The sequence below is a fragment of the Phocoena phocoena genome, chromosome 9 (assembly GCF_963924675.1).
Source record: "Phocoena phocoena chromosome 9, mPhoPho1.1, whole genome shotgun sequence".
NCBI lineage: Eukaryota > Metazoa > Chordata > Mammalia > Artiodactyla > Phocoenidae > Phocoena > Phocoena phocoena.
In genome coordinates this window covers 56,848,229-56,872,803 of record NC_089227.1, presented here as the reverse complement: position 1 = coordinate 56,872,803, position 24,575 = coordinate 56,848,229, and the positions used below count along the sequence as shown (strand labels likewise).

Sequence of the window (24,575 nt, the reverse complement as noted above, 5' to 3'; positions counted from 1 at the left end):
CACAGAAAGCAAATGAATTGGGTAAGAAATGCCAGAGTCCAGTGACAGCAGCTTAAAAATGGGAAAAGGACAGTGGTGGGCTGGAAGGCTAGGAAGGATATTCCCCTTATCCCTTTCCACTTGGCACGTGGCCCCAGGTACTAATTATGACTAAGACTGGAAAAATAATTGCACGTGCTGTGTACGGAATCACATGATAAAGGCAACTTCTCTTGCTTCTTGTTATTTCCAAACAGCAGGAGATAAACCGTATCTGTAGTGCAAGCATGAGGTTAGTTTTGATAAACCAGCAATTATTTTACACAGAAAGAAGAGAAGGACTGCCTTCTTATCAGGACTTTACACCTCTTCGTAGCCGCATGTCAGCTGGGGCAAGGTCTGCCATATCATTCCATGTTCTGCAAAGAGCTATAGTTGGGGGTCACCTCTCCTCTCTGATATGTCCATACATCACTCTTTCAAGCTGTCAGGGGCAGGGTGGTCAAGCAGTGTGTGTTCAGGAAGTAGGCTTCCCGAGTCCTTCCTACTGTGGCATGTAGAAAGGAAACAGAGGCCTGATTTCCGGACCTGGACAGGAAAGCAGGAGCAGGTTGCTGCAAAAGGTTTGGGTTTGCTTTTTTCAGAAGGGAAGTGAGGAACAAGTCATTAGATGCAGCTATAAACACCAAGGCTGAGCAAAGCTTTGAGGACAATGTTCACTGGCAGTTTTAAGTACATACGTTTTGTTATTATCATAAAGCTTCTGCCAAAAGCATGTCGTTTTCTTTTTTTTTTAATTTCTGTGCAGGTATAGAAGGTGGACACATACAAATCTTCTTTCCACAAATATGAGTGTTTTGGCTTAAAACAATTGTGTTTTTCCAAAACCCTTTTAAAGTAACTATCTCCCACATTTTTGCCTTTGAGGGAAGGAAGAACAAATCAGTTTTTCCTCAAAGGAATGCAATAAGGAGATCTACCTTTTCATGCAATTGCTATAAAGCACTGCAATAATTCTTATCTTTAGTGACATGAAATTCTTTTCAAGCAACAGTTTTAATGCTTTTGCATACCAGTGACCTTTGCTCTCCCCAGCCTGTCAAAGATGTAACATTAGAAGTTTGTTTGCTGTGCAGGGCAGTGAGTTGACAAGGGTATTACTATCTTGCTGAGCTTCCCATGATGTGAACTTCTAACCTTACTCAAGAATGTTATATTTTTCACATTGACTGATTTTACTAAAGGAAAAATTCTTTTTTCAGACTACTCTAATGTAAAATATATAAGCAGAAACAAAATTAAGCATGTATTTCTTACAAGTTATTTCATGTTTAAGCTTACGTAGCTTGCATATAAAAAATAAAGATTCCATTTGATTTTTTTGAACATTATACAATATGCTTACGTTTCTAAAATAGTTTTTACACCTATAACATTACCCAAGGAGAGATTCTCCATTATCTTATTATTGTGTTTTACCCATTGTCATCATGTTTTAAAAATCTTTTCATTTTTGCAAAAGTCAATATCTCCAATGTTTAGCTTGTACTTTCATAACAATTCTGTTTTTCTTGCTCAGTGATCTGTTTTTCCATGTTTAACTTACAAGAGCAAATACATTGTTTAAATCTTTCACAAGCCAGCTAATTTAGAATGTTATTTTCTTTGTTTCTTTACCTTCTTTCTTAACCATATATGCTTCTTAGGACAAGAAACATAATGAGATGATTTTTTTTTGATAATTTTGAAAACATGGATCACGGTGTGGATAGAATAGGAAAATTAATTCATATAATAAAGACAACTAAACCGATTTAATTTGTATTCAGAATGTAAGCTTATTGGTGGTTTATGACATTATGCTCCATCCCATTTTTTTTGTTGTTGTTGTTTTTAAAAAACACATCTCACAGGGATTATTTTTTCAGTGTATAAATGAAGTGTTAACTTCTGTGAACCCACAGTGCTTCCAAGGATATCGATGCATATTTTTTTGTGTATGTTCAGACACACTTAAAATTTAGAAAAGTAAACCAGAGGAGCTTGCTGCTCTCTGAGGAACAAGATAATTCTTAATTTTTATGTCTGGAATTCATTTTAAGAATTTTGACATTACTTTCCGAAGGAGACTAAGGCTCCCCCGTTGTGATTCTTCTACATCAGGGGTCTCTAACCCCCGGGGCCGCGGACCGGTACCGGTCCGCAGCTTGTTAGGAACCGGGCCGCACAGCAGGAGGTGAGAGATGGGCGAGCGAGCAAAGCTTCATATGCCCCTCCCCATCGCTCGCGTTACCGCCCGAACCATTCCCACGATCCCCCCCACCCCGCGCTCCACCACCCCCCGTCCGTGGAAAAATTGTCCTCCATGAAACCGGTCCCTGGTGCCAAAAAGGTTGGGGACCGTTGTTCTACATCATAACTAATATTGCATGCTGAACTAGAATAATTTGTGTGTACAGGTAGGTAGCCATGTGACATAAACAACTTATTATTCTTTAACAGGGCTCACATATGGGACACAGGAATGAGGTTGGTCTTTGGGTAACATCATCATCAAGATTGCAGAAAGCACAGTAGAAAATGCATCTTGTTCCCAGCACTGCCAGATCACTAGCTCTGTTGACTTTTTACAGCAGTGAGATTTAATGAAATGCCCATGATGCACATCTAGGGAGAGATGCATCTTGCACACGGTTGGGGTCTCTCTTCCCCTCCTGTGCTCCTGTAACTCCCATTAGTGTTAATGGGAGTTTCACTAAGCGCATCGAGGGGAGGAGAGACCCCCAAAGTGATAAGGATTATGTGTTAGAAATCACCATATACTTTCCTCTTCCTTCTTCCCTCTCCCCTGCGTTTGAAAATCTACTGAGTGAAAAACTATTGCGAGAGAATCTGAAAAAGAAAAGAGCAAGCAGTAGGCTGAACAGCTGCAGAACCCACTGGGATGCTTCAGCTAAGCCAAAACTTCTCTAGTTTTTAACCCAGGTTTTCTTTCTTCAGCCTTTTAGGATCAAGCCTAAGGCTGAGCAGCATGGGGAACACACAGGAGCCTCGACTGGGGAAACCAGCTATTTAGATCCTTTTACCTCCTGGCCAGTGACTATGGGGGAGGGCCTTGCGTGTGAAATGATGTCATCCTCTCTTTGCTTTAATTCCTTGACTTTTAAACTGACACTGACGGACTGCATGGGGCACAACATTTGACCCAGTTAGCAGTTGATTTAATCTGACTAGAATGTTTCAACTTCTAAATCCCTATTTGTCTAAATAAGTGGTTTTTAAAGGAAATCATTCACTTCATTATTAAGTAATTTTTTTCTTAGAAAAAGTTGACAATGTTTGGAGAAATCTGTCCAGCCAGAGTGCCCTCTAGTGTCCATTCATAGAATTTCCATAATATATGCTTTGAGGGGAAAATGTAATGAAGGGTGGCCACAAGCATTGTTAGTTCTTGGTTGGATTCCCAGGCTTGTGTACATCCCTGCTAGCTTCTGTGATGAGTGTTCAAATGCTAGAGCGGAAAAGTCAATAAGGTGTCTGTCTCTCTGTCTCCCTCCCTCCTTCTATCCTTCCTTTCCCCCGTCCCCCCTCTTTTTTTGAGTTCTTAGAAAACAAGCGGAAAAACTTTAATAGGAGGATTGTCCTTGTTTATTTTCTTAAAAGTATAATGGAAAAGTCGTGTCTTCTTAAAGAGTCAGACTCCATATTATTCAGATTTTCTTTTTGGCTTTAAAAAAATGCTTCAGATACTAAAGAGAATTTTTAAAATTTCTAATAAACCTGACACTTTGAGTAAATCACAAGCTATGTGTAATAAGATGAACGCCCTCCTGACACGCTAATGTGACCGGTTGTGTTAGACTTGCCAAGGAGCCTGCTGTTTGAGAGCCATATAACAAAACTAAGATGACAACCCTGATCCAGCATGTGCCTCCACAGTTATCCCCTCAGAATTCAAAGATGACATTCCAGTGATGGAAGTTGTCAGCACGTGTATGTTCTGCCTGGTTAGTGAATACAGGGACATCTTATTGATATTGCTTGCATTCTTTTTGCATTAACTCATCAAAACTCAATTATCATGAAATTAAAAACAGGAAACAGTTCTCAGTGTAACAAAAGCAGCCAGTGTATTTAACTCTGTGCTGTGTTTCAGGCGACCCACATTGTATAAGTGACAAAGCATTTATTACCCGGTTTATTGTGGTATTATAGAGCGGAGAGCGCTAAATAATCAATCAGTTAATGGTCTGTATGGCAGTTTGAACACATCACATCCATTGTGCTTATGCTGTTAGAAGGATGAGCTGATAACTGCAGTGTATGTTGCATGTTTATTCAGAGCCTAATGTCCTAAACTAGGGCTGACAGAAATCTTGGAAAATGCAGCTTTAGCACTGGCAGTTTCAAAGTTGCTAACATATTTTAGAAATAACTTTGAGAGGCTTTGGGTACAAAAGTCCCTAAAGATAAGAGCTGGAATTATCCTTTAGATTACTTTCATTTTATTCTCTTCCTTTAACCAGCTTTATGTTTTGAAAAAGTTTAAATTTAGGGACTTCCCTGGCGGTCCATGGGTTAAGACTTCGCCTTCCAATGCAGGGGGTGCAGGTTTGATCCCTGGTCCGGGGAGCTAAGATCCCACATGCCTCGTGACCAGAAAAACAAAACATAAAAAAAGCAGAAGCAATATTGTAACAAATTCAATAAAGACTATAAAAATGGTCCATATCAAAAAAATATATATATGCCATTGATGCTTTTTTTTTTGAAGTTTAAATTTCAAAAAGTTTTTTTGTTACCTCGTTTGGTTATATTTGTACCTTAGCTACTTTATTATTATTATTTTTATGATGTGTCCTAAATTCTGTACGGTGCTTATTTCACAACGTGTTTATCACATCTCATGGATATTGCTCATTATACGGGGAGGCTGACTCATCTTCAAAACATGTTGCAAGTGGGCTTAGGTTTGTTATAGAAAATAAGTAGGAAGTAACTTAGGTGCTGGTTTGAAGAAACATGTTGCAATTACAAGTTTTAGGTAAAAACAAGAAAAGGAGAGAGGAAAGAAAAGACATTCAAAATTAGATCTTTTTGAAAATGGTCCTTAATTAGATGAGAGCAAGAAGTAGGATTCTTGTGTGGATGTTATAAAGTGTTCTTTGAATGAGGACAGAATTTTTTTCGACTGTTTTTTGGTGGTTTGGAGTGGGCCTTTAATTGCTATTTGTTCACTTTTAAGTGAGGGCCCATTACATGAAAGCTCTAACTCTTTTCTCTTTCTTCTTCCTAGGAGATAAAAGCACGGATTATGCTAATTTTTACCAGGGTTTGTGGGACTGCACAGGAGCTCTTTCTGATGAATTGTCATTTAAACGTGGTGATGTGATTTACATTCTTAGCAAGGTAAGCAGATACCCCAAAATGACAACTGTAAAGCATGAATACGAAGCTGCATTTTTATGCATTTGGATCTACGACACTAGGGAAAAAATGCCAATTGGAATTCTTCTAGGTCCTTGTTAACAATTGGGAGTTCACAATAATTATTTTGTCAAGTGAAATATAATCAAATTTTAAACACAATCAGATAACAGGATTCAACTTAACAGTGTGTTTACCTATCACTTCAGCCTTTGGCTCACATCCACACACTGCCTTCTCCAGAAACAATATACTTATGTGAAAGTTAACATTGTAAGGTATTAGGTTATTTATTATGTTTTTCTTTCCTCTTCCTTTTTATTCTTCTGTGTGCTTATTCTGATTTTGTCTGCCATTCACTACTGGTAACACTGTGTTTATAGAACAAGTTTTTCATCTTTACGTAAATACATCGGGTGTTCCGGCAATTTAAAAGCAATACTTTTCTATTCAGACAGGTTTAGGTATTTTTTTTAAAATTTAACATAATTGTATTTGTAAACATAATAGCAAAGTATATTGCTATGAACTCATCCTTAGATATACAAAATCATTGTTTCTGCCTCTTAAGATACTGAATTATTCAAAATGCTTCTGGCCTTAAATCTAAAAGTCAAGATTCTTAATTGATTATACTTCTAACGACATGCATGAGCTCCTTTAACTTTCATATTTTAACTTTGCCTACTGTAATATGGGGGTTAAAAAATATCTCCCTCAGTCTACTTCATGAGGCCACATTAGAAACAAATGATGTATGGAGACTATTTAAATATAAGTAAAGAAATGTTACATAAATCATAAGTCTAGGAGTTTAATGTGCTTTGTTGATTAGAGAGGTATTTTGGAAAGATTATGACTTATTCAGAAAGATGATATGACTTATTAGATACAGAAGAGAATTTGGAAATAAGGTCACTTAATTGAATTTAAACACTAGTTGACTGGTACATAAAATCATATACAGAAAATCATAGAACATTGGAGTGAGAGATCTTAGGGCTCATCTGTCTATCCTTGGTTTTACAGATAAGGGAATTTGGGTCAAGAAAGTGCCAGAGCCAGTACTTAACAAGGTGTTTTGACTCCCAGATCAGAGCTTTCTGCTCTATTTTTTTCTTATGCCTGTATCTATCTTCCTTCCTTTTTCCCTCTCTTCTTCCCCCCTCCCCTTTCTTTCCTTACTTGTATTTAATTTGTAACTGTCATAAAGTGCCTAAAATGTGCAGGGGCCCATTCTAGGCACCAGGAATCCAAAAAAAAGAGAGAGAGATAAGCCCTTGTAGATTGGAGGAAAATAGTAAGTAAATACAGCCAACTGTGATCATTGCTGGTTGAGGGGCCCAAATAAGACTTGTCCCTTATTTCTCAGTCCTCTGCTCGCTAGTGTATTTTTTTTTTTTTTTTTTTAGAAAGATACTTTCAGTTCTTGGAAGCTATAGATAGCCATATCACAACTCTTGGATTAAGCCTGTTACAGAGCATTCAATAGTCCTGTGTTAAAATGACAGCTTTTTGAGTCAGTTACTTAATATAGAAAACAAACTGATTAGTTTCAGTTCTTGAAAAGAAACTTTCTTGGAATCATTCCTCAAATTTACTTAGCTCACAGTTTCTTTCACCAATTTAGCTGCATAAAATTAAATTGTGTGTAAAATTGCATGTAAAATTAAAAGATTGATTAGCTTCCACTTGGAACTTCAGACTATAGGGATAAATGGCACGTAGCCAGTATGTTTGTATGGTAAAATATGAAACTTACGAAGCCCATGTGGGTTTGTTCTTGAAGCCTTCTTTATGAATCAAGTTGTCTTTGTTTTTTTGTTTTTTTCAAGTTGTCTTTGTTGCTGAAAGCCTCAGAGTACCAGCCTCTGGGACAGGCTGTGGTGCAAGCAGCGTTCCCATAGGCTTGTCTTATTTCTGCCATTGCCTCAGAAAATCATTTTCTGTGAATATGAAATTGAAAGTACAATCATAGGTGTGTATCATATTTCTAGGATTCTGGGGGAAGTCATTCCTTTTCTCCGAAACCTGTTTTGTGGTGACTGTAATTTTATATGTGAAGCCTGTCATAGAGCTAAGGGTGGTAATCCACCTCATAGGAAGAATATACTCCTCTCTAAAATGTCTAAATGCTGTTATTTGGGTATGGGCTGCCTGAAAATACTTCCTTTATCAACCTTTCACAAGGTTTAAATTTCCACCGGCAGCATTTCATGAGAGGCCTTCTAGAGATGGGCATTTTATCTGGAGCTCATTTTGGTTTTTAAAAGAAGAGACAAGGTTTTGTTAGCACATTATCACCATTGGCTGGATGAGTAAATACCCATATTTACCCAGCTGCGGACCTAGTAGAATCACCCAGGTTGATCTTAGTGAGGGTGAAAGAAAGACGGTTTTCTCTTGATGGAATTTGGACAAATTCTGGGCCGTTGATGAGCATCTTGGCTATTTGTTGTCAGGTTGCTTTGGGAGCCAGGATATATTTATGAAGACTCTTACTTCCCCCCTTGGCTTTGAGTGAGTTCAGATAGGAACCTCTGGTGATTCTTTAATTTTATATTTGCTTGGTCTTACAGTTTTTATAAAAATTTTGGCAAACATAGATCATAAGTTAATATCATAAATTTATTTAATATGTGAATGATGACAGCAGTTTGAATGATGAGTATCATTATAAATTCAGAACTCAAGGCCCTTAGAAGAAGAGAGCAAAGAATTGCTCAAAAGGACTTGTTTCCAGATCGAGGTAGAGCTGATGCTATGTATTGATTGTTTTTTTTTTTAAGTGCAATAAATATAGAAATCACTAGCTTTGTTATATGCCTAGAAATTTGTTTAATCTTTCTCAGAGTTATATTTAGATTCCATGGTGATGGAATGAAAATTTACCGTTTAAATTTATTTTTTGCACCATCTAGTGGCTCAGAATGAGTGGTGCAGGTAATTGCAGCTAATGTGCGCAATCAAAATGATGTCATAAATCCAACTTTAAATTTAGCTATGGGTTGTTACTTTCCTATCTCACGTCAATGGAGTATAAGCATTAATCATGAAAATTCTTTTCATCATTCTGAATTAAATGTAAAAATTGTATACTTAAGCAAGAATGCATTTTAAGGAGTCTAACAGTATTTATAGAGACATAAAAATGTGTACTTAGTAAAAAAAAAATTAGTGCCGCAACTTTTCTAATAAAAAATGCCATTTGAAAGATTTCAAAGAAACACAGCTTGCTTTTTATAATTAACTGATCTATAGTTTGCAGTATTTAATTATTGTTGATTTGACTTACCTTCTAGAAGCTTGTTAGTTCTGAAAATCATCTTTTAAAAAAAGGCAACACAAGATAGTTTAAGAAGAGATACATTCTTTTCAAGATAAATAAACCTTTAGACAAATCAAGAAATAAAATGGCATGTACTATAATAAAGAATATTTTAATGTTGTAAATATAATGACAAAAAGATTTAGCTAGTTTGATGATTAGGCTCTCTGTATTAAAATTCACTATAGAAATATAGTTTGATTTTAAAATTCAGTCTTTTTTTTTGTATTTTTGCAAGGAAGCCTTGATAGGGTGTCAGCTGTGCTCAGTCTGCCTGGGGGTGATTTATTTATTTTAAGCCTCTTTTGAGTTATACAGATCTTAGCTTTTCTTTCTTTCTTTACTTTTTTCTTTTCTTTTTTTTTTTTTCAGTGAAAATCAAATGTTACAATAAAGAAGGAAGAGAAGGCAGCTACCCTGCCCTTCCCCTTCCCTTTTCAACATTTTCCAATTAGCAGCTGCCATGTGACCCCTGGCTGAGCTAGCCCCTCCTTCAAAGTGTCTGGCACTTTCTTAGTTTTAACCTTTGAACCTTACTAATAATAAATCTAAATACTACTTGCCTAAAAATGCAAGCCTGTAACTTTTTGCTTACAGGTCTTTTCATGTAACATTGCTGCTGTTTTTTTATGTGTTAAAACATTTTATACACTTCAATGGAGATTTAGAAATTCCGCCCCCCACCCAAAGATGGAAGGTATTTATAGGAATGGATGAAAGTGAAATATGTGATTTTTTTTTTTTAAAGCAAGGTACAATTACCTTTTTTTTTTTTAATTTATTTTTGGCTGCGTTGGGTCTTCATTGCTGCACAGGGACTTTCTCTAGTTGTGGACAGCAGGAGCTACTCTTCATTGTGGTGCACTGGCTTCTCATTGCAGGGGCTTCTCTTGTGGCGGAGCATGGGCTCTAGGCATGCGGGCTTCAGTAGTTGTGGCATGCAGGCTCAGTAGTTGTGGCACGTGGGCTCTAGAGCACAGGCTCAGTAGTTGTGGTGCATGGGCTTAGTTGCTCCATGGCATGTGGGATCTTCCCGGACCAGGGCTCGAACCTGAGTCCCCTGCATTGACAGGCGGATTCTTAACCACTGCGCCACCAGGGAGGTCTCCAGGAATATGTGACTTTTATGACCGCTGCCTTGTTAGTGAAGTTATTATGAAACACAAGGCCTACTTTCAGATTTATTTGATGGGGGAAATTCGTATTTGAGATTGCAAATCTTTTGTTTTTATTTATTTATTTATATTTTTAGGAATCAGGTTGTTTAAAATCATGCTAAATTCTTTTACTGGTTTGCATTTCAATTTTATTACCACCTTAAACATGGACACAATATCATAGTTAATAGTATTGTCCTAGAACCGTGTTTATGGAGTTTTATAATTTTCATGGCAGGATCCAGGTTATATAGCTACAGGCATATTATAGTCCCACATAGCTCTTTGGCTATTTTATTCTATTCGCTGCTCTGGATTTACATTGTCTATTAGTGTATCTCTCAATCTGTACTCACCAGTAAATCGCTAACCACATTCCTATTCTTACTTTTAAGGCAATAAATTATTTTTAGAGACTTAATGACAGAAGAGCTATGCTTCAGCAGGAAAGAGGCATGCTGCTTGTCTGCTATTAACAGAAAAATAAGAGAGTTAAGAATCCTGGAATATTTCATCTAGTCTAGGACACATGTGACTTGGGCTTTGCAGCTTTTTGAGACATTTTTTATTAAGTCAAAAACAGGAAATGTGGGTTGACAGTGTTCACTAATATACAGTAAAAGGGCATTTTTTTAGTGTGTGTTGTTTGGAGTTTCAAGCATTGCTTCCCTTTGTAGCTGTGACTTTTTCCAGTGATTGGTGAAATGTAACTGTCACTGATCATTTGCTTCTCATTGTGAAAATGTAAAGATTCTGTTACTAAGGCTTTTTTGGCTTCAGACTTACCAGAAAAACAAATAAAATGAAAGTCTTGCTGAGCTCTACTGGCAGAGGGAAATACAGAGTTCCTTTTCAGCTCTCTTAGGTTTTCCTTTGTGACCATCTGACCCCATGTGCCACATATAGCAAAACCACCTGCTGAAGAGTAACCAAGACACCTCAATATAGGACATACCTTGATGATACTACGCTAGTTCCCTAAATGTTATCACATCTTGTAGTCTTTTGGGAAGGAGGAGGAGCGTTTGTACTTGTCACTGCGGTTGTTTGGGTCTGACGGCATTTAGTTTCTGTGCTAAATGCCCACGGTGAAGCATAGTGGGCAGACCTATGCTATGCTTATAACCTCTCCCTGGTGGTGACAAGCAGTGTATGGAAACAGCATTACGTCAGAAGATGTTCTCATTCCACTCATGGGACTCCTCTTGTTACCTGGTTGCAAAAACCATGCTCTAGTACTTCCCGATTTTCTCTTACATAAATTGGAGGGAGCATTCCAGGGAAATGTTGACAGGTGAAAGGGGAAGGTGCCTGCAGGAGACAGGCTGTCAGGCTGAGGCCCTGCAGTGGCTTGAGAAGTAAAGGAGAAACCGGAAGGCAGTGTCAGAGAGGCAAGTTACACAGAGGTGGCAGTGGAGGGGCTGCTATGGCTGCAGAACCTACGTGGTTTAATTCTGCATGGAGTAAGCAAAGGTTTTCCAGGAGCAAACCAAAACAACCTTAAAGAAAAGCACCATGTTGGTAAGTAAAAAAAAAAAAATCTTAAATTGAAAAATCCATGATTTTTTTATGCCCTTCTGCTCTCCCCCCACCCCACCCCCCCAAAAAATCAAGAGCTCCCTCAGTGTATATATGGCACCATTCTCACTCTTTCGAGATGTCTCCTTTCTTATCTCTTTAAAGATCAGATTCCCTTTGGAACAGCCCGTAATAATATCAGGTTGCCTTATAGTACACTCCAAAATGCTCTGTTTTTTTGTCGCCCTGGTATTTTGCTACACCAGTTAGTGGGAAGGCAGAGGAAGGGGATGAAAAAGTATTTATTGCATACCTACAGTATCTTGTTCTAGGTACTCATTGTGCTTTCGTTCCTCTGATTCTTAAGGTAACCCTACAAAGGATATGGTACTATCAATATAATTTTGCAAGTAAGAAAACTGACGCTTAGTAAGCTTATTATGTAAATCACCTGAGGATGCCAGCTAGGAAGTACCTTCTCCTGGAATCAATGCAGATCTGACCCTAAAGGGTTTTCTCTTTCCATTTTGCTATACCTAAGTGGGCCATGACCAGGATTATTCGTTTCCCTGTCTCAATTCCTTGAGGTAGACACTGTGTCTTAAGTATTTTTGAATCCCCAATATCTAACATGATGGCAGATAGATGTTTAATATATGTTTATGAAAATATAGTTAAAAATAAGAAATAATTAGGACTTCCCTGGTGGCGCAGTGGTTAGAATCTGCCTGCCAATGCAGGGGACATGGGTTTGAGCCCCGATCCGGGAAGATCCCACATGCCGTGGATCAATTAATCCCGGCGCCACAGCTACTGAGCCTGCGCTCTAGAGCCCATGTGCCACAACTACTGAGCCTGCGCTCTAGAGCCTGCAAGCCACAAGTACTGAGCCTGCGTGCTGCAACTACTAAAGCCCGCGAGCCTAGAGCCCACGCTCTGCAACAACCAGAGAAAGCCTGCGCACAGTAAGGAAGACCCAACGCAGCCAAAAATAAATTTACATTAAAAAAAAAAAAGGAAATAATCCTGAACTTCTTAAAGGAATTTAGAATGGTAGAATCGTAGAAGTAGGGGAACCTTAGTGCTAGCTCTTCACTTTATAGGTGAGAAGATCTTGAGGCTCCACATAATTGGGGAAAAATAAATAAAAGGCTAATGGAAAAAAGGACTGCCTCTGGAGACCTTAAAAGACAATGGGGTTTCTACGCTTGAACTTCCTGAGCTTCTTGGCAGCCACACTGAAAAAGGGAGAGACAAGGAGCTAATAATTCTTTTTAATCATAAAGGAGGAAGCTTGGCTTTTCCCAGCACTGGCTACTTTAAAAAAAAAAAAAAAAAACTCACGTGAATTTCTAGAATCTTCGCAGATTATCTGACCTCAACAACTTTATATAATAAGAACAGTGGCAGATATTACCCTCAACAACAAAAAATTTATAGTACATATAACAAGAGATTTCATATAGGTAATTCTGTGAGGGTCCAAATGTATAATAATTAGACTTCCTGATTTATGTTAAGTACGTAACTGGATTATTGTGGAGTCTCAAAGAGTGATATAAATGTAAAAAAAAAATCACCCCTAAAGAACTTGGGGATTGCCCGAGGTCACATACCTAGTTAGTAACAAGCTGGAGACCCTCAGTCTTCTGAGAAAATAATCACAAGAGTAAGTAGCAGCAGCTGAAAAACTAGCAGATTTCCCCCTAGACCTGCCACACTGTTTCTGCCGTTGCAGGGTTCTGTCTTAACCTCTTCCGTACTTACAGTAAATTCAACTGAAGCCATTTCTTCGAAGAACTAGAATTATTTGGTCCCAGTTCTTCAGGGGACAGGTATCTTTCTTTCTGCAAGTGGAATTCAGGCTCTTTAGACAAGGTATGCTATACAGCACATTGGAAAACGCGATGGGCCGCAGCCAGCCATGACGAGGAACAGCACACTTCATATTGTGAAGCTAAACACACTTCAGAACAAATGTTTGTTTAGTCATTACTCAAATTCTTCAAGTATGTCCAATATACACATAGAAAATATATTCCTATTGGAAATCACCCTTCTTAAGAAAACATTTAGGAGGGTCATCTGGTACATCATCCAAAATGAAGAAAAAGTATGTTTGTTTCATCATGAAGTACATATTTATTGAACAGCTTTTACACATCCTGGAGTGTGGGGCATACAGTTTTGAGTGTAAGACATTGCCACGATCTCAGTGAGTTTCTACTTTATTTTAGTTGAACGGACAAAACTGAAGTACATAAACTCCACTGAGGAATAAATACTCAGCTTGAAATGGGAGATGTAAGTATGGATTAGATAACACAGAGAGAAATTCGTGAAAGCTGGGTAATCTGAGTTGAGTCTTAGTTACTAGATAGGCTTTGGATGAGGGAGGGGAGATGCCCCTTGGGGAAGGAGTGCCACATACAGAGGCAGGAATGAGTGCAACACAGAAGGTTGGGCTGTGGGACCAGAGCAGTGAGAGGAGTTTGTAGTTAAAGCATTGGGGGGCTAGTGTACATTCCTGAGCAGCCGAGTAAACTGACAAAGGCCGTTTCCGGGAAGTACAGAGAGGCAGAGTGGATGATGCAATGATCCAGGGTGAGGTGATGAAGGTCTGAACTAGAACAGTTAACTGTCATGTACTGGTTGGTGAAATACACTGAGTACCAAGGCCACCCACTACTGAGCATGATTTGATCTTTCTTTGCCTAACAATACCTAAGGATCATCTGTCTGCATATCAGTTTTTACTTAATGCCATTGTAAATGGCGACTGTGTAGAAATTTGAATTAAATGTATCTTGACTCTGGAATATAAACTAAAATTTGTTACAGGAATTAAGTTCTTACTATCACCTTCCTTGCTCGTCTTTTGTCTCTCTCGCTTTAAAAATGGAGTGCACAGTGCACGGAGGAAAAAAATAGTAATTCTTTGAATTAGAGTAACTCAAAATCACACTTGCGTAGTAAATTATAAAGTAGTGAGGTTGACTTCCATGAGATGCTAAGAGACTTAGGGTGGTAAAGCAGGTTCGTAATGGTGGTATTCAAACATCAGGGAGGATCTTAGAAATTGTTAGTGTCCATTTCCTCATTTAAGGAATGAGTTAGGAGACTAAGATTCAAGCAGTTAAAGTGTAGATAATAATAGTAAGAAACGAAGTTGTCAAGTACCTGTTGTGCATTTTAAGACAACTTTTGAAATGATGGACGTATAAGAAACGATTCTTACAAAGTTTCTAACTGGAGATAGTAAAAAGGAAGAGATTGAAGAGGTAGCCTTGAAGAAAGTATTTCCATATTTTAAATAGTTATCTAGTTTTCATGCTACTACAGTGTTTATGAACAATTTGAAAAATTGAAAATATCACAGTGAATAGTTGGAAAACAATGGTAAAGTCCACTGGTTCTGAAACTCAATGTAGTTTATATTTTGTGAATAAAATTACCTTTATTTCTGCACAAGGCTGGTATGTTTTGAAGTACAGATATACGTTTGGAGAAAGTAATATAGTCTTTTAACCTTTCTAACACCTGTTGCTTTCAAACAGATTGGTAACTACTTTCTGAAAGGGGTGGTACATCACAAAATCTTACTAATGTTTCAAGTTTCTGTTAAGGCAGCATTCTTTTACCATATGGTTTGTAGAAAGTGCATTAACATACTTGAGAAATGAGAATCGTGGTGCTGAAAAGGATTTAAGTAAATGTTGGCATCTTATTTAAGTGTAAAATAATACACGGGCAGAGAGAGATTTAGTTAGTAAGTAAACATAGACATACATTTGCTATTGTGTTGGATAAAGTCTCTGTTTCACTTTATCAAAACTAGTCCTTTTTTTCCTGCCTTTTTACATAATCACTTTAATTTATTGCTTAATAATGATTAATTGAGGCCTAAAATTTTAACTATAAAATAAAACAAAAACTATTTTAATGATGTAAAAATTGAAAACAGAGGAGTTGGACCACAACTGTTCAGTGCTGCTTTATGATTGTTTTCTCAAATTATTGGGCAAGTTCAGCTTCCTTGCTTCTTTAACTGCCACATTACATTTTGCCTTGAAGCCATCCATTTTGCAGACATTAAATTTCTTTTGAGTACTATTTTTATACACTAAGCATCACTACACCTCTAGATCTTGATAGCATTGCTACGGGAGGAGAAAGAAGCTTTGTGTTAGTAATTACCTAACATTGTCAGAAGCTGACTGCAGGCCTCTTTCTAGTGATAACAGAATAACTGCATAATGTAGCTTTATAGCACATGATTAATAGAAAATAATTACACATCCTACAAAGGGATGCAATATTTCTTATAAATTGACTAGAATGGTTTCCTGTAGATTAAAGGACTCTTCATTATTTTATCAGTCCTCCTGAAGTACAGTCACTTGCCTATGTTAGCATTTCAGTTGATGTTAAGAGCCGACTAGGGTGAAGAATACCAGATGGCAGACCTTCTTGTTTGTACCTGAGATCTCATGTGCCATCAAGATGACATGATGCTTCCTAACCTTTCAGAGATTGAGATAGCAGCCTCATATGACTTTTGTCTCTTTAGTTTTTGTTTATTAACAAGACAAGGTGTGAGGGTTGTTGTTTTTTTTTAATGACCCACCCGTGACTTTTAGACCAATACTACAATTAGTATGTGGACAGCGAGACAACATTGTATGGATTGCATTATTTTCCACTGTAAGTAATATATCATTCATAATCACATTTGTTTGGGGGCAGCAAACAGGGAGAGGCAATGGAAGGCAGATTTTCTTCCTCCAAAGGAAAGTGTGTATGCTATTGAATCTCCAGGCTGGAGTTTAGAATACCGTACTCCAAGATGCATCTTCATTCCAATTTATAGGCTGCAAATGGTTTAATTGGGATTCATGTTGCTCAGGAGGCTCATACAGAGGATAGTAATGATAAAAGTAAAAGCTTCTGTGTTTGCAGTCTTGCTGACATACTCTAATGGCTGCAGTGTAAATCCATAAATTTGCCTACTAGATTTTTACCTCAGTGTGTTTTATCTTACCTCTTAATTCCACACAGGAGTGCTATATGGAATTCTTTACGAATGTAAAGTAATAAACATTCTGGTTTTTTATTTTTACTCTCTTCTGATTTAAACCTGTTATATTTTAGAGTACTTTTATGAGGTGTGTATTTCATATGCCTTTCAATTATTTTAAATTAATTTAGTGAAACATTTAAGATTATTTTAGCCTAAAACTTAATTTTTTCCTAGAATGTTACTTTTAAGGGATTTGTGTACAGCTGAATAAACTCCTCTGCTGTTTACTACTGTACTTTCTGTTTAATGAATCTTCTCAGTTGCCGTCATGCAAATTTCTCTTGTGTGAAGTATGTCACTGGTCCTTTGCTGAAGTGATTTGTTGGAAATCAGCTTCTTAAATTTGGATGTGAATGAGCTTTTTGAGAACAATAATATGCCCTTAATTTGGAGTGCAGATTATAATTTCAAAACAGAATATTATAAAGTAATATGAACCTTCTGGTTTGTAACTTGAATCTAAACATTGAAACCCAGATTGCAGGCTGTTCTCTGAAAGCAGGTTTGGGTCATAATATGCCCTCTCACTAAATGTATTCTGTTTTTCTAGACTTTGGGGGCCTAGTTCCTTTACTCTTTCCAAATAATCAGCTGAATAAAATCTTAGATGGGCATTGGATAAGAGCTTTCACACTTAGACTTACTTTGTTAAGTATCCATTTTGAAATCTTACATTGTGGGCCTTTGGCCTCTGCAAGGTGAAATACGTTTGTTTTGTTAAGCATTAGGCTCTAATTGTATTCATTGCCTTAAAAAATTGAAAAGGGCAGTTTTATTAGGTACCTATTAGGATATAATGGTTACTAATCATAGCTTTCAGTAAGTTGGTATTTTCTTCTGACAAATATATTCTACATAGATTATAGTCATCTTCACTGAGTTCTGGGCATCAGACTATTTTCATTGCTTAGAGAATTTTGTCCACTAAGTTCACACTATCAGGAAACTTTTAAAATCTTGAGTCTACTGCCTCATAAGCCAGAGCTGTGCCCTCATTAGAATCAGGCCTTCCTCCACCACCCCCGTTTTCCTTCCATCTTATTCTTACGAAAAACTTAATTCTGAGACATCCCATCGTTTAAAGAAGTACTTATAGATTTTAATCTTATAATCTCTCTATTGATAGACTCCATATCAATACGCAGCTGGGAATGTTGCTACATTTGTATGGGAAAATTGTATTATTTTCCTTTCTGATGGTCAATAGCATGGTTAGTCATCAATACAAATGTGAAATCTGTACTGGTGTTAACATTCCCTCCCCACATGTAACTCCATATGCATATGCACTTTATCTGTGACTCAGATGTTGGAAATCATAGCCTATTGAATTACTTTGGGGATTGATTTTAAAAATTTATCTTATATGAAAAATTAAATTTGGGTCCTACAGTGCTTTTGCAGAGTATTGCTTTTGGGAGATATTATTCTTGAAACTTGTAATTCATTTTACTTTGTTTGTATCTCACTAAGCATAAATAAATTTGAGATAAAAATACATTAGTCAATCTGGCAGACAAATGAGACCGGGTACAGTGTTCACTATGCCTAGAGCAGTGGTGTGTCTGTCAGTGGAGCGAAGGGAAGAAAAGGAGGCACAGGGTTAGCTCACACTGCAAAATAAACTCAAAAGTGACTCATCAATCAGTCTTTTTTTACAGCTAGATTAATATTTTGCCTTTATAATTTGAGATACTTTTATTTCCTATTGATCTTCCCCCGTAAGGGTGAATCTAATACCACCTTTAAATTCCTTCCATTCATCCTTTACCTAATGTAGTTTGTGATCAATCCAGAGGAACAATAAATGCCTTTGGGAAGCTTTTGAAAAGGAGCCCTTTTGTGAATTATTTTGGAAAGCCAGTTGGGGGAAGCATTAGTAGTGTTTCCTTGTTCTCTAATTTATCTGTTTAAAACGTCTATACTCATTTTTAGATTTTCCTAAGAAGGGGCATACCTCTACATCCTAAATCATTTTCGGTCATATGAGTTTAACTAGGAATTAAGTAGTTTATTGTGAAAAAAAAAAAAAAAAGTCTATCCTTGCTAGATGAAAAGCTCCTTGAAGGCAAAGATAGTATCCTAAGGATCCTGGCTATGACCTGGGAGCCTCTAACACTGGTGTTTGCATATTAAAAGGTGTCCCCCAGGCTCTGTGTGTGTGTGTGTGTGTGTGTGTGTGTGTGTAAGAGAGAGAGATGGGGGAGAGAGAAGGGAAAGGGGCCCAGAGAGCGGACTTCCTTATGTAGTTTCATTTGCTAGGTTCCTATCCTAAGTGACTGTTTCTGTGTTCTACACTGTGAAATAAACAGGCTTTGTCTTATACATTAATTTAAATCTTTGCCTAACAGCATTTTTAAAGTGTTCAGAAACAAAAAAAGATTAAAATGTTTCAATTTGCAGCTCAAGCTCCTATAACTTTATAAAAAGAAATAACATTTCTAAGAAGTTGCGTACAAACAACATTGTACTTACACCCAGTCTGAAGGTTAATACTGCATATTGTTTTCAATTAGGAATACAATAGATATGGCTGGTGGGTAGGAGAAATGAAGGGAGCCATTGGCTTGGTGCCGAAAGCCTACATAATGGAGATGTATGATATTTGAGAGTCCTGGGTAAGTACATTTTAATCCAATATTCTGTAATAGCTCATATGTTCTCTTGGTCTCTGCGTTATGAGTCTTTGCCTTTTAAAAAGTCTTTGTAGTTTTCTGATAGCACAAAGATTATGCTCCCAAATCATCTTCTTCTTTAAAAAAAAAAAATCTAGTTTAGTTTTAAAAATAACTTCATAGAATTTACTTTGGAAATAAATAGATTATTTAGAGAAAATCCCTTTGATAATAACCAGCTGTTTTTCCAAACCTCCTCCTCTTTAGTAAAATACCACTTTTATGGCCTTTCTGAGGAGCTGAATTGACCAAATATTGAGTAAACATTCATTTTTTTCCTTGGTTAAAAATGTAACATTTTTCTAAGCAGGGTAAATCAACATTTTGCCTGAAGAAAAAAATTAAAATGCAACTTTCCCTTTCTGCCTGCAGAAAAGGAAGATTCCTCTGCTAGTGTCTGCAAATGCTTTGGATTGAGAATCATCGTGAAAGCATGAGTGACAGCTCATAGCCTTTCTTTCTTTTGTTGAGCATCGTCTGTCTTTGTTGTTTTATGCATTCATTATAATATTCCTCTGATGTGAAATTAAATGAAGGATATTAATGTAAATTAGATGCAAGCAGTAAAGTTATACCTGTTGCTGTTTTTCAAAGAAATAATCGTAGGTTTATTTACTCATTTGATTTGTGTGAAAAATTCAGCACTATTTTATATGTATCACATAATCATTGCTACTTCTAGTAAGAGTTGTAATTTCTCTTAATACTGGATATCAATTATTTTTTAGAATGTAATATATAATTTCATAAAAATTTCAATTGAATGTATCATGAAAGTTTTTGGTAGATGCTATCTAAAGAATGTAGCTTTGTTAGAACTTTGTAGATGAGTTATCTTAGTATTTATTTTTCAAACAATAGTAACATGTTTTCATGAAAGAATTTTTACTGATTGGGGAATTTATGTTAAATATAGCCACAGGAAAGAAAAACGATAGAATTGCAAATGGGGAGTATGCTGTCACCCTCTGCAACACAGATGAAGACCAGAACCATGGTTTGTGCAAAGCCCTTTACCAATAATAAATACCCCGGTTATATAATGGGCTTGCCAACATTTTCTACTGTAGTTTTCTTTAAATCTAATGGAACAAAAATTTTGCGAGAAGTCCCATTCTGCCACTAATGTAATGGCATAAAGAATCTCAATGTATTCTCAAAGTCAGAAGGCATAACTGAGTACTCTTACCCTGCGTGATTGTTACTGTGGTATTAAAGTCCCACCACAAAACAGTGAAAGTCCAGATTTGGGCCCGCTCTGTACCTCTGAAAGCAATGGGAAGAGAAGGAAGGCTCAGAGAGGAGGGTGTAGAAATCCGGTGGGAACAGGTACCCAGGTACAGGTGAATGGAAGGGTAGTGTTAGTCTGACATTGGAGGTGTACGTTGTACTCCAGAGCAAGGTTTGTGGAGTTATAGTATTACTTTTTCATGTATGTTTGAAATCAAAGGTATTTTAAATGTCTACAAGGTACCACTATGGTATATATATCAAAATATACTGCTGATTGGATAATTATTTGAAGTAAATATAATCTGCTAATATTGAATCCTTGATTAGAAGGTACTACTTTTGTTGAACTTTTCAGATCTTTGCTTTAAAGATAAAGATTCTAACCATGCAAACGAGCCGGTAATGTTTAAAAACCTCCATTATTTATAAAAACTATCTATAAGCAATATTTCAGAGTTTACGTTTTACTGTTATCCCCTCTGTACTGTGATTATCAGATTTCACATGTAAAAATATATATATTAATTTGGGGGATTGTGGGTGAATTCTAGTTTATATAGATTAGACCATGTCAAGTTAAAGCTTTCAGAAATCAATTTATGCACTTGTTAAACTTCTCCTAATATAGAGCCATTGGGATAGATTGAAATCATCTTGGCAGAAGTGAGACAACTGGTGATGAATTTAGTGGATTGGTTTTCAAAGCCTGAGAGATTGAAAAGCGAAAGCAGTTGTGGGTTCCACTGAAAATGTAGACTTCCTTGTGGGCACAGATATTGTGCTTCTGGCCTAAATGAAGACTTTAGTCTTGGGCCAGTAGATGGCAGCAGCTTTTCTTTGCACAGGAACCCGCTTGGAAACCCCTCCTCCACTCAGGCACAGACTCACTCCAAACGTAAAGTATTTAGAAGATTATTGCCTGTTTTTACAGTTAATCCAGGAGAGGGAGTCCTTTGCCAACTGATGCCAGATAGTCTCTGGAATGGTGACAGTACAGAAAAAAAGTGTTAACTTTTGTCCAGAGCTCCTCTGGCCTTTGTTCTTTTTCACTTGAATATAGGTGGGAGATGAGAAGGGAAACAAAACTTTTTGAATTGGACTGACAGGAAAAAACAATCATTACTTTCAACTCATGACTACTTTGTATTCATTTGGTGAAATCATCTGTATACTAGGAGGCAGAAAGTTTTCTTTACACCCTTGACGATATATCACACACTCTTCAAGATCATAATAATAATCATTAATGTGAATTTAAACAACATGGCTTGTTAGAAAATATGCTAATTGCCATGTTCTCTTTATGTTTGCTTAGCTTTTATTTGTTTTTCTATGAACAGAGAGCTAATTTTTTTCAAAGGTGATTGTAAGTCATATTTTACATAGCGTTTTGCTTGATTATTTGCTCTGTACTGAATTCGTACTCTATTGCCATTAGATGTTACAATAATGTTCCACTCTGCAAATTTTTAAGGTTCAAATAAAGTTTAATTGTTTGCAAACTGTTATGATGCTAATAATTCAACAGCCTGCTGTGTTACTAATGAAATTACTTTGTTATGATTAATTTGGAAAATAGTGTGTTTATTGTAGTAATTAAGCGCAGCAAGGTGAAGTAAATGATTCTAATGCCATCTGGCCTCCAAACCGAATGAAGAAATGAAATAGGGCTGTCATCTGAATTTATTCAAAGAAGTAAGGATAATACAAATTACTTTCATTGCTATAGGATTTACACTCAACCACAGCTCACTCCATTCTGTTTTTGCCACTTGGTTGTCTATGACAGTTCCTTTCATGAAAAAGAATGTTGTTTAGCCCAGCAATTATTTTGAATACTTTATATTATTTTAAGTAGATTATTTTTATCTTGTGCTAATTTAATTACAGATGATTATATAAAGTATTATGGGATCCTAGAAAATCACTGTTCAACCATCTGTAGGTGCAATCTCTGTATGTGGAGGTTTTTTGCTATTACTGTTGAATATAGCCTTTCACAAAGAGTAGAGATTCCATACAGTTGTTTCTAAAATGTTCCTACTCAAGACTCTCTCTTAGTTCTTATGATTCCACCTTTCCTATAATTTCTCCAGTCTAACCTATTGCTACTCACTTCATAGAGTCTGGTACCCCCCAGGGTCATAATTAAAAACAGAACCCAGAGCTGAGCTATATATTAGAGATCCAGATTTGCAGTTCAGCCACTATAAGAAAACTTACCCTAACATACATGTAGTTGAAAATCTTGAACTTCATCAGTGAGACTGAGTAAAGCATTGTGAGAATTTTTAAATCAAACGAAGTACTTCTTCATTTCAGATAAATCAATGTTTATATTTCAACTGTTGAATGGAATTGTAAACTGTATAGAGGTCACTTTTACTTCTTTTGAGTTCAATAAACTCAAGTATATTGAAAAGCAGTCCATGTGGTAAAGAAAGAGATGGTGGAGATTAAAACATGATCATACAGTAGAGAACACCGATTCACTCAGAGCTTGAAGGAATATAATTAATATGTAACATAAAAATATTTGTTAAAATGGCCTAGTTTGTTAGTAAAATCCTGAGTATTCTGAAATTCAGAGAAACAAATAAGTAGTATATTATTAAAGTATCTTTCTACAAACCTAACCTACACGCAAATGCATAACTTAAACCATTGATCCTCTGGATTGGGAACAAGAAATTTCTGGCCATCCTCAGCTTCCGCCATATTACCATCCACTGCCTTATAGTTGAATTCTTCTGGAATATTTGTTAGAACCTCTAATAGTGTAACATCTTGCTTGTGATGAGATAAATACTTACAGAATTATTTTATTTGTAATTTTGTGACATGGAATGACATTTCCTTAATGTTATTTTCCAGGGGCTTTTTCTTGTTTTCCTTAGTAGGATCTGCTCTATCACTGCTTGATCAGAAACATGATTTATTGCCAGCATGGTACTTCAGAGTATATGGTGTGTATCCAGTAAATATTTATTAATTAACTGACGTGGCATCCTACAGTATCTGAGATTTAAGAAGAAAAGAGTTTGACTTCTCTATACCTGGTAGAGAAAATCCCTTTATCATTTAGTTCATCAGCTTTCTGACTGACAGTGTTCTCTTAGTCAAAAAAAAAAAAAAAAAATCAGTCCACTTTACCGAGTCTTTAAAAGCAGTTTCATCATCCTCATAATACCATCAACAAATGGATTGGATTGTTGGTAACGGAATTGAGTGAGATTGTGAATAACAGGAAAGTTGAATGTGGGCGCCAGTCTTTAGATGTTTCCTCCCTTCCTTTCCTGAGTGCAGTGTTGTCACTCTTTCAGAGAAGGCAAAGGTGACTCAGGCAGCTTGTGGCCAGTGATCTAGTTACACTCCCAGTACATCCCAAATCACTGTGGTGCTGCGCTCCACCTGGGCAATAACAGAGACGCCTTCTGATCTTGGAAGCATTCTAGCTGTCGCCTTGGATGGATCAAAAAGAAATATCTGAAAGTGGAAAGTTTCACAGTTGTTGCTAAATCCAACCATAATTCGATTTTTGTCTTTTTTAAAACTTTCATTTCCTATTTCTTTAAAGTTGTATGGTTATGTTAACTTGAGTGCTTTGAGTCCCAAGATGAAAGGAACCATAAGTGCAGAAAGTAGCTGTAGTCATACCAGTGCTCAGCTTAGGTCTGTAAGGTTGGGAAAGGGGCTGGAGGTTGAGCAGTCTTGTGAATATGTGCAAAGGTGTGAAAATACAAATTGCCCCAAAAGCCCATCTTGTAAGTGTCTTTCTTAATGTTGGAACCTTGGAAAGTGTTTCCTCAGGTTTCTCTCTTTCTGTTTTCACTGTTTTCTTTTTTATTATCCGTTACTCAAAGAGTTAATATAGAACAGCACTTGTCTGTTTTCTGTTTATTGGCCTCAACTTTGTAATATAAAAATATCACTCCTGCTGGAGTAAAAGCAGGTGCCATTTTGTGGCTTGAGCAGCAGTTCAGCTCTTTTGAGGAAAGTGTCACACAGGTGCTCTCAAAGGAGAAAATTAATGCCACCAGTGTAATGCCAATTAAAAGTGACTGCTTTAGAGGAGGAGAAAATTCCACAAATAAGCAGATTCCCATAGGCTGTCTCCCCTTCCCAGCTCCCATGGGAGACCATTTAGAAAATCTTGTGTTCTTTCACTGTCATGTCAA

General features: G+C 36.8%; 1 protein-coding gene across 2 annotated transcripts in view; it reads left to right on the top strand.

Moving 5' to 3' along the window:
* SKAP2 (src kinase associated phosphoprotein 2) overlaps nucleotides 1-21,903 on the top strand; it is a 153,490-nt gene extending 131,587 nt beyond the window's left edge. The window contains exons 11-13 of one of the 2 annotated variants that reach the window (XM_065883776.1): nucleotides 5,276-5,388; nucleotides 19,006-19,107; nucleotides 19,472-21,903. In XM_065883776.1, coding sequence (XP_065739848.1) covers nucleotides 5,276-5,388; nucleotides 19,006-19,098 — 206 coding nt within the window. In that variant the 3' untranslated portion in view covers nucleotides 19,099-19,107; nucleotides 19,472-21,903. The remainder of the gene's footprint in view (nucleotides 1-5,275; nucleotides 5,389-19,005; nucleotides 19,108-19,471) is intronic. The other variant, XM_065883777.1, reaches the window with a different exon arrangement.
* The last annotated feature ends 2,672 nt before the right edge of the window (nucleotides 21,904-24,575 follow it).